The 12836-nt window shown below is 39.5% G+C and overlaps 1 protein-coding gene across 1 annotated transcript in view; it reads left to right on the top strand.

The window, feature by feature from the left end:
- Positions 1–5471: 5471 nt before the first annotated feature.
- The window catches only part of ube2j1 (ubiquitin-conjugating enzyme E2, J1), a 33279-nt gene continuing 25914 nt past the window's right edge, over positions 5472–12836 (top strand). The window contains exon 1 of the mRNA XM_018703413.2: positions 5472–5860. Within this exon, the coding sequence (XP_018558929.1) occupies positions 5830–5860 (31 nt within the window). The 5' untranslated portion in view covers positions 5472–5829. The remainder of the gene's footprint in view (positions 5861–12836) is intronic.

A 12836-nucleotide genomic window follows, 5' to 3' on the forward strand; every position in this document is an offset into this window, starting at 1 on the left:
ATGGATGATATTAAACTTGAACTAAGCACAGTATAACATGTTGAATTTTAAAATAACGCTGATCTTGATTTAATACATTTGTAGTGATGACATATAATCTGAAACACACTATAGGATATAGATTTGCATTGGAAGTTATGTAACAGTCTGTTAATCCAGGGTGAGTGTCCCGTACAGTATGAACTTTGGCTGAGTGATAGAGCCAGAGGCTGAGTACAGGCATGTCACTTGGGTCATACACTCCATCATAATGATAGCCTATATTTTTCATAGTCTTTTCTACAATACTGTAAAAGAAAGAGGTAAGAAATATTGGTATTACTGCCACTAATAGCTGAAACGTAACAGGAAAAGTACCTGATGAGAGCATCTTAATAATATGGGTCGGTGAGATCTGTGGAAGACTATTTCAGCCAGGAAAGATTGATGAAATATGACAAAGACATGAAATGTGCAGGGGAAATTTAAAAAAAAAAAACTGAATAATCAAATTACATCATAATAAGTCAGAATGATTAAATATTATGAGACACTAAGTTGAAATCAAAATTTTTTTAGCAGTTCAAGGTCAGGAGCTACTTGTCATGAGGCACTTAACTAATATTTGATCACTTTTACCAACAGAGAATCCAAATCAAAAGGGAGATCTGAGTGGGTGTCAACTCTAGTGAAATCCATTTGATCCACACCAAAGCCAGCCAGCCATGATTACCACTGTCCTCAGAAGCAACAGTCCTGTCAGCAGCAGATGAAGAGCTGAGAGGGCAGGAGGAGGACAAACTGTCCTCACCAGACTGACATGGGCAGAGAGTGTAACCAAACAGCCAGGTGTGAAATTTGGTGCCTTTCCCAGTCGTTATAAAGTAAAGTTTACAACATGTACGCAGCAGGAAATTGATGTGATTTGAATAGCTGCATGTGGATATTACACTTCATTACAGTGTAATACATTAGCCATTAGCCATACACATTTATCCTTGAGGAATATGTGGGAATAGAAAAAAAATAAACTTGGAGCTAAAAAAATTATGGGGTTCTGTGTTTGAAATGACTGAGTGAATGAGTGAATGAATATCTCCAGCCATGCTGAACAGTCACGATAGCTGCTCTGATGATGATGGAGAACCATGCTGAGGTGACACAGTCAGTAAAACTGCACTTCCTGGTCATCTCACTGCAGTTTAATGAGTGGTGGATGGAATCAGATGCAGACATTTTAAAGCCATTTTCACTTCCATTTATTGCAAACTGTGGGAGTGGAGATAGGGGTTGTGCACGTGGGTCTGGTTCCACAGTGACTCAGATTTATAAAACAGCCAGGCTTATGTGCGACTGACAAAAAGAGTGTGTGTGCATATTTCTCTCTGCAGGATACATTCTTTATGTATTCAATATACCAGATGTCAAAGAAATGGTTTGTTCCTTCTGTTCACTTGGCAACCTAAAGAATGGGATACAACACCTTAATTATAATAATGAGAAGATTCATTTGAATATACTCTCCAGAGATTTTGTGCATGTACATTTGTTCTTTTGTGTCTCTGTCTGGCAATTTCTGTAATGTTGCTCCCCAAGAAACTTGATGCTGCGCTTCAGACCCTCTACCTCACATCCAAGTGCTGACTGAGACCTCTGAGCTCAGCCAGCATGGCTCAGCCACCACTAGCTACACTAGTGGTGTTTTTGCTCTGTTGCCACATGATTGACTGACTGGCTGACTGACTGGATAATGCATGCAACAGAATGTACGTGTTGTATTTTGACAGCTATTCTCAAAATTTGACCTTTTGTTTTAACAGTACATCTGAGCAATGCAGAGAAACCATTAAATTATCATAACTAGAGTTAGCTTTTGTTGCACCAAAAACAAACTCATCATTTGATTATATGTTGGTAGTATAGCACCACCTACTGCTAACCACTGAGAACATTGTGTGAAATCATTACAGGTGGAATCAAGTCAAAATACACATGAAGATTCATCACAACAACATAGATATACAGATTTTAAAAAAGCAAAAAAAAAAAAAACACATATATGCTTGTGTGAACTTCAATCACATGATAACATTCTTTAGTTGTTAATATTACAGGAATCTTAACTGAGTGACTAGTGTGTGAAAATTACAGACAGGTAACAAATGAATGGAAAAAAAAAAACATAAAGAGTCTTGGTAAGTAAGGCTGTCTCCTATAGGTGTTCAATTGCATTAATATGGTGGCTGTGAAGAACACAGCATATGATTCACATTATTTTCATAGTCATCAAACTATTCAATGACCCCTTGGATGGGGGCATTGTCATTCTGTTCTCCCACTTGTTTCTCAGAAAAGTATGAAAAGTTCCAATACTGATACAAGGGAATCTTTAAAATAAAATTTTTATATGAATAGGGAAGATTTTTGTTTGTGGTGAAACATTAATTCTTGACCCTATTGACATAATCTCAACCCAGGGTCCATTTACTGGCTAGTTCTGGAACATTCAAATGAATAACATGGTCTCTCCCTGCACATTGAGTTTGTCACAGAACTACGGTGGCCCTGAAGGTCAAAGCACAACGACGATTCAGAAAACAGAGCATTTTGAATGAGGGACAACACCTCTTGTTTGTGATTGGACAGAACCCCTGTCAATTCAGATTTTATCCAGTGGATGTGTTCACAGTCTGTTGGTGTTAGATTTGATTATCCAGAGTCATACAGACTGGGCATAGAGCAAAAAAATATGCATGTAGTGAGGGCATGTTTTACTCATCATTACCCACATTGGTGTGCACGAGATCAGTGTACATACAGAGAGCCATGAGAAAAGACAGGCTTCTCTCCGAAGCATGAAATGCACTGCACCTATTTCAAATATCAGTGTTAAGGTGATTATTAGCTGGCAAGGCAACATTAGTTAGAGTAATTACATTAATTAAATAGTCTACATAATACATTAGTTAGTCATTAATCATGAAAATATAAAGTATCACAACCACATCAGGCATCAGCTTTCTCTGAGTGCTGAAGAGCACATGTTCATACCTGGTGCTTTTCAGCATAAGATGAAGGAGAGCCCAGGTGTGCTCTGACCTTCAGGTCCACCATACAGATCTGTAGATATTAAGTTTCCATGATTCCAAGCACCTCAGGACTTCTTGCCCATGCAGGCTTAAATTCATGGAAAAGTTAAAATATTTAACCTCTGTGACACTGAACAAACACCCGCTGAGGAAGACTCCACGAATTCTTATGCCCACCTGGACAAATACTGCACAAACTGCAAAGCTGTGTAAAAGTAGAACCTTGTGTAATGAATCTAATTTACAAATTATATGAAATTTTGTTTCTATTTTGTATGCATTTTATTTCTTTTGTATTATTTCATTATTACTGTATTTGTTATATTTGTATTATGTACTAACTTGAGCATAAAAATCTTTGTTACTATATGTGAAACAGAAAATCTCTTGTGAGTTTTCTTTATAAAAATCATGTCAAAAAACCTGCCATTGCTGGGTTACTGATGTCTGGGGGGGAAAGGCTGATCTTTTTGCATTTTATCTATTAAACCAATAGAGGACAGCAAAGGCTTAACACTGCCGTGCAGTGGAGTCATGATACAGAGAGTGAAAATCTGCTATCTTGGATTTTAAATTACCAAATCAACTGAACCATACAAACTGCCATTTCTGATGTGATCAACATAAGGTCATCTTTAATATTTGTGTGACAGAAATACACTGGTCTGTCAGCTTAAAGTCAAGACCTCTGTAATGTAAATAGCACACTATTAACAATTACCAGAAATTGTCTGTCAGGTTCTCTCAGCAAACTGACAGATTTACCCCTGTCACACACACACACACACACACACACACACACACACATGCAAAAATACTAGCAGAATTAATCTGGATTTGGTGGGTGGAAGATTGCTGCACTTGATGGGGAGCCAACCTCATGACATTACATAAAGGTTTTTATCCGTCTCTCCTCATTAGAGATTCATCTATACACACACACCAACTGTCAGCTGATGGTCCAGATGTGTCAAAATCAAATATCATAAAACAGTATTATAATGTTAACTCATTATCATAGACTATGAGCAGCAGTCTAAGTTGATGTTTTTTAATTTCATTTTTAATTAATTTTATTATTTGACAGATAACATGCTGGCAGAGTCTCAGAGAGAAGAGTCTCCACTGCGAATGTGATGCATGAAACTGAAGAATAAACTGAAAAAAATATTTAAGGGAGGAGTCGTTTTTCTCCCTTTTAATTTAGACAAAACACTTTGTGTATAACGCAAATATTTGTTATTTGTCAAGGCTTTGACCAATATTGAATTTTACAAGACCAATATCTATACCAGTAATTATATATATAATGTTTTCATGTCAGAAAACACAAGTTTCAACTATAATTCTGTTCTTGGCAGAATGGGAAAGCCTCTGAACCAGCTTTTGGACCATCATGATACAGCAACAGTCTCCATTAACCTCTGACTAAAACCCAGTCTAAAGAAACTGAAATAATAGCAACAGCAGAGGACCATCGGTAAACCCACATTTTGGTGTTGTACTCAGTCTCACATCAATATTTAATTCCTATAATCTAAGTCTGTAGCGTTTGGTTTTCAATAAACTGGTTCAAAAATACTTGCAGGGTGAACTCATGAACAGATCAAGGTCAAAGTGACCTAACAAGTTTGAATACATCAGTCATATCGGTGTGTGAATATGTTGTGTATTATTTTAGAGAAACACTTCATAACCGAGACACAGTGCAAGCTTGGAAGCTGGATAACATGTTAACAGTGTTTCTAAACAGCTTAATGTGACTTATTAATGATTATCAGTTAATGATAAAATCATTCATCATCAGGATTCAGTGTTACTGGAACAGAAGACTGTCTTGGTTTGTGGCCCCAGCATAATTCCTTGCTTAAATGCGAGTAAGTCCTACCAAATTGAGCTCCATATTTATTCAAAGGAAGACAAACTGGCATGTTTACAACGCGGAAAAAGGCTCCAGCTGGGCTCTGTGCATAACATCACAGTGAGGACTTCGTATTCAGGTTAAATTTGACAAGGCAACACGGTACCCTGCCAGTGATGCACTCACTGTTACTGCATATATATCTGTAAAACATTGTTATCACATTTCATATAGTATTTCACTATTATTAAACATAGAATTTTTAAATACCGAGTACTCGATTTTTTTCTGAATTTGTAAACCCTTAAACATGACTGAAAAACGACTGAAAAAAGAGGGGAATTTAGACCACACTGATTCGGACAGATAGTTTTCAAAATATTAAAAATACAGTCAGTGGTATCTCGTTTCAAAATGTCCAGCAGTGATTAAATGTGAAAATTGGATAATCAGCTGCTCTCCTGTTTAACTATTCAATGCCTCTTCCAGTAATGCGCCAGCACTGCCTCAGATCTGCCAAGAAGAGGAAGAAGATAGTCACACATCCACGAGCCAGCCACTCACTCACTTCCTGTTTACGTCTCCACAAATGACGTCACGCGGATAACATTCAACGAAGAGTTTCAGTACTGAAACAACAGATAACTTAAGCAACAACTGTACCGTTCTCTTGTGACGGCTGGATTCAAATAGCCTGTTTGTTACCTACGTACCGGAGCACCGCAGAGAGCAGACGACCAGTGGTTTCACCTGTGCTACTCATATTTTAGGAGCGAAGAAAGCTAGCCGGGCTGTTAAGTTAAGCTAACGTTAAGTAGGTAGCTGGTAGCTAGCTAGCGAGTTAGCAACAGAAACTCAACAGCACTTCATCATTTCACTGAGTGCTCAACGTCTGTCAGTATGGAGAATAAATATAACCTTAAGAGTCCAGGTAAGCTCATTTTCAGATGTTGTTGTTCTGTTGTGCTACAGCTGTCAGCGAGCTTGCTAACACGACTGACACAGTGGTAACCCAGCAGTTTACTGTTGACACTGTTGAGGGTCCGTCAGAATAAAACTACCACATTGATCCCAGCCGTATTCTAAGTATATTCATTCTGTTTCATAGAGTTTATGTTTTCTAGCTTCTTTCAAGTGACCTTTATAGGGAGATACTTTTTTTGTAGTGTACAGTATTGCGAACTAAACCATGTGAATATACATGCAAATATCCGACACAGCATTACACTCAGTTACCGGTTTTAATGTTGTGTCTAAACGGTGTACATATGCAACACATATGCGCCATATATTCACCAATCAACCACCTGAGTTTAAGGTGTACGTGGTGTTGAGTTGTGTAATGCAACACTTTGTTTAGGACACGTCTGCTTGTATAGCTTCAGTCACTGATATTAATGAACAGTATTTCCTGGTGTTTGTTGGAGCAGTGAGCATAAGTGAGGGTTTTAAACCCAGGAAATGGCATAGGTGTGATCATTAGGGTGATTTATAAGCATTTTTATTGGCAGTGGTTGATGTACAGTAAGCAAGTTTTTTATTGCCACCATATGCTACTGTTTGTATGTTTGTTCTGCACAGGAACGTCACCTCACTGATATACCTGATGACGCACTGATGATGTTGTGGGCAGTTTTAACCACCCATACCAGTTTGTGATGTTTCCAGTTAGGATGCTTTCTTTTGCTCCTCTGTGAAAGTTAACAAGAACTCCAGCTCTCTAGCTCCCACTGATTTGGATCGAACCAGAAATAACTGCTACACTGACTGCACATTCTCCTTTACTTCCCATCTGTCTGGCTGAGGTTGTGGGACTGGCCTCCTCATTTCCAACAAATGGAAATTCACTCAAGTGTTGCCTGCTGTTATGGTGATTGTTCCAGTAAAAGTCTCTGTGGTTGTCCTTGACGGTCCACTGGGACAAATGGGTGATTTGGTGGATGAGCCAGACACACTGTCATCTTCTATACTTGAACCTGGCTGTTTTCTACTCACCCCAGTCTAGACAATGTGAGCTCTGTGAACTTCCTGTCCCTTATATAGTCAGGCCAATTTTATTTATATAGCACTGAATCACAACAGAAGTTATCTCAGGACATTGTAGAGCAAATGTAGACCATACTCCTTATATTCTAATATTTACAAAGAGAGAACTAACAATATCCACCATGAGCAAGCACTTGGTGACAGTGGCAAGGAAAACTTCCTTTTAAGAGGCAGAGACCCAGAGTAGAACCAGACTTGGGGTGGGTGGCCATCTGCCTTGGTATTTTAACTGAATGTGGTAGAAGCTACAGCAGCTCCCTGCCTTTTCACATCTTTGGAGTTGGTCATTGGTCATTATGCAATAGTATCTCCTCTCTCTTCTCTGGACCAGCTATGAATCATTCCCGGTGGCAAACACTCAAAATGTGTGTTATATAAGATGCTGTGGCATACAAGGATTATCACCCTATTGCCTTGAACTACTGACCTCTGCAAACCCAACAGAGGCCAGAGGCACTTGTATAGGAAAAGGCTTTTCCCTGTCATTTCTGCTTACTGTTACTGTAAGGAAGAATCAAAAATGGGCATGGGAATTGAAAGTTGGCAGAGGATATGGAGCAGTGTAGCGCCTGTCACAGTGCATCCAGGCTCTGGCAGGGACATTGGTGTTAAAAGGATGCATTCCTCTCTCCTCAGAGCTCGGTTTTCTTAGGAATTACAGTACATTTACACTGGACAAATCTACAATGCGTAATCTATGTGCACTGTCAGTATTTAGTGCCAGTGCAGGAAGTACTGTCCTTTTTTATGAAGTGAAGTGCAAAGTAAGGTTGTGAATGTTTGATTAGTGGATGGTATTCGTCCACACTGATGATATCTGTTGTTGATGTGTTTTTGGGTTTCTGCCCTTCCCATTCTCCTCATTATGATCTCTCAAGTAATAGTTGAGGGAATTTGGTACAAATATTGTCTTGGACTTAAGGATGAACTAATTAGAGTTTGGTGGTCAAAAGTCATTGTGACCACACAAAACACATTTTTGGCTATATATACACTAACTGCAACTGGACTGGTTGGTAGAGGCATACAACTGTGAGGTGGTAGTTCTGGTTATCTGTCACAAGGTTTTGCAAGTTAACTAAGTATGAGGAGCAGTCATCAAGTCTGACATGTTTAATACATGTAGGGCACAGCCGCTCCTGTAGGATTACTGCTCTGAACAGACACTGTATAGACCTCACCTCAGAGCCCTGCTGTAGGCACACTACCTTCTCTTTGCTACAGGACAGCTATGTGAGGAAGGATGTACTGCTCATCTTCATTACAAGTTATAGGTTTGCCCAAAAAGTAAAAAGCTATGCCCTTGGTTTAACCTTCTCATCTGTGCTTAAAAATATAACACTGGCAGAGTCGACTTAATGTTTTTACGCCAGTGTTATTCATCAGAAGTAATGCTGGATTTCTGTTTTCTGATCACATCGTCTGTATTAGGCTTTGTCAGGGATACGATGGTAATCCATTTTCATCCATGCAACATGGGTCCTTGTGATCCTCCCCACAAGAAGACCTAAAAAATGTCTGATCTCAAGGTAACTTAAGTTTAGTATAAACACCTTGAGGAATCAAGGTGTGTTAAGTCTGCCCAGGTATATTAACAGCTACCAAAGTGTATTTGGTGACTTGTTTTAGCAATTTTTGTTTCATTTTTTTATTTGCCCACAAGAACAATGCCATCTATAATTGAATAATTGTGGAAAATGTCCGCTTGCTTTACACCTCCTGTACCTATTTGTTTGGCCAACATAATCTAATTTGTCAATGAAAATGAACAAAAAATATTTTTACACTTCTCTTGTTAACATAAAGATCTCAGTGCGTTGCTTCATTGTAGACCTGTGCGTAGGGCATTGACTCATGCCCTCCTTGCCCCACTTTCTCAAAAAATCCATGATGTTTTTACCGTCCCTGTCATTCAGGATGAGCATGACAGTGTGCTGCTCATTTGCTCTGAGACTGGGTTCACTGGCCAGTTAGTAAGCCGCAGTGCACAATCATTCTCAAAACTCAGAAGTCTTCAATGCTGTAGCTAGCTAGCGCTGACAACAATGCATGTGTCTAAATGATTGATTATTCCATCAGGCTGCAAGGCCTAACAATTAGGATGATGCCAAGTGCCAACTACTTTGTCAGATGCCACACAGCAGTAAACATAACCCTCCTGAGAGGCCTGATTTCTTCTGATGAATGAACAGATTCTGGTCATTAATGGCAGGCTTTGCACAATAAACAAACTAGTGGCAAAATGGCAGATCACATTGATCACCAGCAAACGTTTATTGTTATAACAGATATTTGTCTTTATCCATAAACAAGCAATGACCAGCTATTAATAATAGGACATACAAGGCTATTACAGCAGGAGACTTTTGTTGTCTTGACCCTGCTCTGCAAATGAAAAACACCAGCTACTATTTGTGCATTCCATTAAATGTATTGCCATTGCCCTTGTGGAGACTGACCACCAGCAGTGAATACCACAGCATGAGTCACCTTTTTGCTGTTGGTATTACGACTGTCTGCCATTGTGTGCAGGACTTCTGTAATACACATAACCTCAATGTGTTAGAGCAGCTATCACAGTATAAAAGGTATGCCATCATATTACAGGCTGTTGTGGATGGAAAGGGTCTGTTCTGAGAGGTGTGTTTTGACTATCCTGGTGGTATGCATGATGCCCGCGTGCAGAAACAGTCACATTTGTGGGAAATGGTGAGCAGAGGACAGTTTTTTAGCCAGTGGTTTTTAGCCAAATTATGTTTCCATTCCCATGTTTAGCCCATTGGAGAGCACTGACAAAGTTATTTTTCAACTGTAAAATTATGTGTGTAGTACATTTCTTGGTCAAGTCTTTAATAAGCAACTTCAAGGGATTGTTATCACAAATGTTAATTTATTGTATGCGTTTATGGAAAAAAAAATTGGCCAGTGTGTCATTAACAAAATTTTCGAACTCTACAGTACCAGCATCTGTATCTGTCTCAAACATCCATTGTCATTTGGCCTGTACTTTAGTATTATCATAGCCAATTATGCTAATATTATAAAATATATAATTTGTAATGAGCTACATTAGTTCTATAGGGATAAATGAATAAATCTTTTCTCTGTCTGGGGCAGTAGGCTGCTTGTGATCACAGATCCAGTTCCTACAGCTTTAGAGGCAGAACTACCTGCAGGAAGTTATAGATGGAGAGAGAGCACAGAACTACAGGAGAGAGAAGGTGATTAGAAGTTATGCCAGTGTTTGGCTGGGTAGAGAGACTGACTGACAGATAACTTGACAATGGAGATCAAACATTGTCCAATGAGATATCATGTCCCTGACCTGAGGAGCTTAGAGTCCCAGGCTAAGAGTGAACTGGCCCTGCGATCAAAGCTGGAGCTGCCAGCCACCTTCTCAGAAGATACTGGTGGAAGAGGTTCTGAGCTGACTCACCTCTCACTCTGAAGTGCCTGTCCAGCCCTGATAGACTATCACACTCCTGAACGCTCCTGATTCCACTCTGCAGGGCACTGATGAATTCCCCAGGTGAGAAATCATGATGAACTGGTGGCTAAAAAGAAAGAAAGGATGCTTTAACCACAATAACAGTCTCCGTTCCTCTTCATCTACCCACCATCCCTTTCTTTCTGACTCATGCCACCAGTATTTCTAGATTGGCTTTATTTGTTAAACTTATAGACAAAGAAATATGACTTAGTTTTCTTGTAGGAGGCAAGAAAAAAGCATCTACAGTATTCAAACAAGGGATTAGATGTGCATACAGTATGTGGAGATGGATAACTTTTGCAGTTTTCCTGCTAAAACTGCACTCTGGAGTCTGTCTTTTCCACACAATCAGTCCTCCTCCACACGGCCATAATATGTAGCTTAATGCCTCATTTGCTGCTGCTGCTGCTGCTGCTGCTGCCGCTGCGCTGCTGCTGCTGCTGCGGCAATGAGGCTCAGTGCCACTGGCTTTTGCCAAGGCCTGCTGGATAGTTGTGGAGGAGACCAGTACTCCCTGTGCTGTCAGAACAACTTAGGCCACACATAAAACTTGTTGCTGCCTTCGGCAGCAGGCATGTAGAATAAGCTGAAGTTGAACTATCTGTATACATTACGTGCAGACAGACACATAGTAACTCTGGACTGCACTGTATGTTCCAGGCTTCCTACACAGGTTTAGAAACAATACAAAAATAGGGCTGAATGAGTCATCATTTTTATCTCACAATCACAATTTAAGAGAGTGTGATTGTCAAATTTCAAGACCCACAATTTAATGACACATAATTAACAATGTCCTAACAACCTGTGGGAGGTGGAACTTTTGTCGGAAAGTGTGACTTTGCCAGATATAATAACAACCGTCAGTTACTTAGCTGTAGCTAATAATTTACATTAATTTTGTGAGTTGTCAGGTTGTTATGCTCCCTGCATGCTGGTGCGAGTGCTATTTACACTCAACCAAAGATGGTTGTGTGCAGAAAGACGCACTTTTTTGTGACTTAAATGTTTGAGTAAAAAGTAGAGAGAGTGCTGTGTGTTTTTGTAGTTCAACAACACCAACAGAGAGCAGGTTAGGTAACTGCCTCTGTCTGATCAGTTCAAACAACACAGAGCTTATCAGTACAAGTCTGGTCAGTATATAGCTTAAAACTGCCTTCAACCTGATGCAGACCGTATGTCCAGCTGGTGATTGTCATACTTTAGCCTGATGTGCAGCAACTGTCTTGCAGTCTTTCCTCTTTCTCCATCTTTTCATTGTGATCATCGCAAACACCACAGCAGTTGCTTTTCCTGTAGATGTAGGTTTTTTTCTGATGTAGGTGAAGCTCTTCAGGTAGTTGATGACAGAAGGCTCACAAACAGCGTTACAGGCCTGAGTTTTGATTTTTCTAATTAGTCAACCTTAACTAATTTGCAATTTGAAAGTCAGGGTGTTCTGCGATGGTCTACAAAACATGTTACTGATATGTCCCAGATTCCCAGTACACACATAATTACATATAAACTTTGCTTGTGCAACCGAAGCCCCTCACTTAATCAAGGTATTTGTTGTTGCGAAGAAATATCTGTAGAATGATAGCAGCCATAATACCACCTATTCTTCCATCAGCATACAACATGAAGCAAAGGCTTCAGTCTTTTGATGCAAGTAAGAATGTAAGGTCATGAATAATATCTGGAGTTTTGAAATGGAGAACATATAGGACCCCAGCAATAAAAGAACCTGCAAGACATACACATCCACAGCAATTAGACCTCCACAGCTTTTACTTTCCTCCCCACTATCCTGAAGTCTTTCCCCTTTCTCCATATTTTCTTTGTAATCGCTGTCAAACATTTCTTCCTCTCTTCTTGGTTATTATTTCTTTTCCAAGCACCACTCTCTTCTTCTCTGTTGTACTGTTCTGAGGTTTCAGGAACATTTTGAGGACACACAGTTCTGATCTTTGCACTCCAGGCTACCAGCTGCTTATACTATAGGAACTCCAAGGATAATACTATTGTGTTTGTGCCCATCTCCTTAACAGTGTTCTGGGCAGAGCTAGTGATGTCCAGTCTTATGTTCCTACCCTCAGAAAACATCCACTGCTTTTATCTTTTATTTTTCTTCTGCGTGAGAAACGGCGTCAGCCAGACTAGAGTTAGGAAATCAAAAATGAAGCTTTTTTATCTATGAGTTTCAGTTATATTGTTATTTTAGTAAGCCGAGTTTCCAGAACAGCATGAGAACTGAGAGACTGTAGAATATTTCAGGCTCTTCAGTCAGTTAGTATACAATGCAGAGTTGGTTGCTTGCTTTGATTTCATAGTGACATTGTGATATGAGATTAGACATCATCTAGGAGTAGTGGTAAATATGGTAATTTCT

The sequence above is a fragment of the Lates calcarifer genome, linkage group LG7_1 (assembly GCF_001640805.2).
Source record: "Lates calcarifer isolate ASB-BC8 linkage group LG7_1, TLL_Latcal_v3, whole genome shotgun sequence".
Lineage (NCBI taxonomy): Eukaryota > Metazoa > Chordata > Actinopteri > Centropomidae > Lates > Lates calcarifer.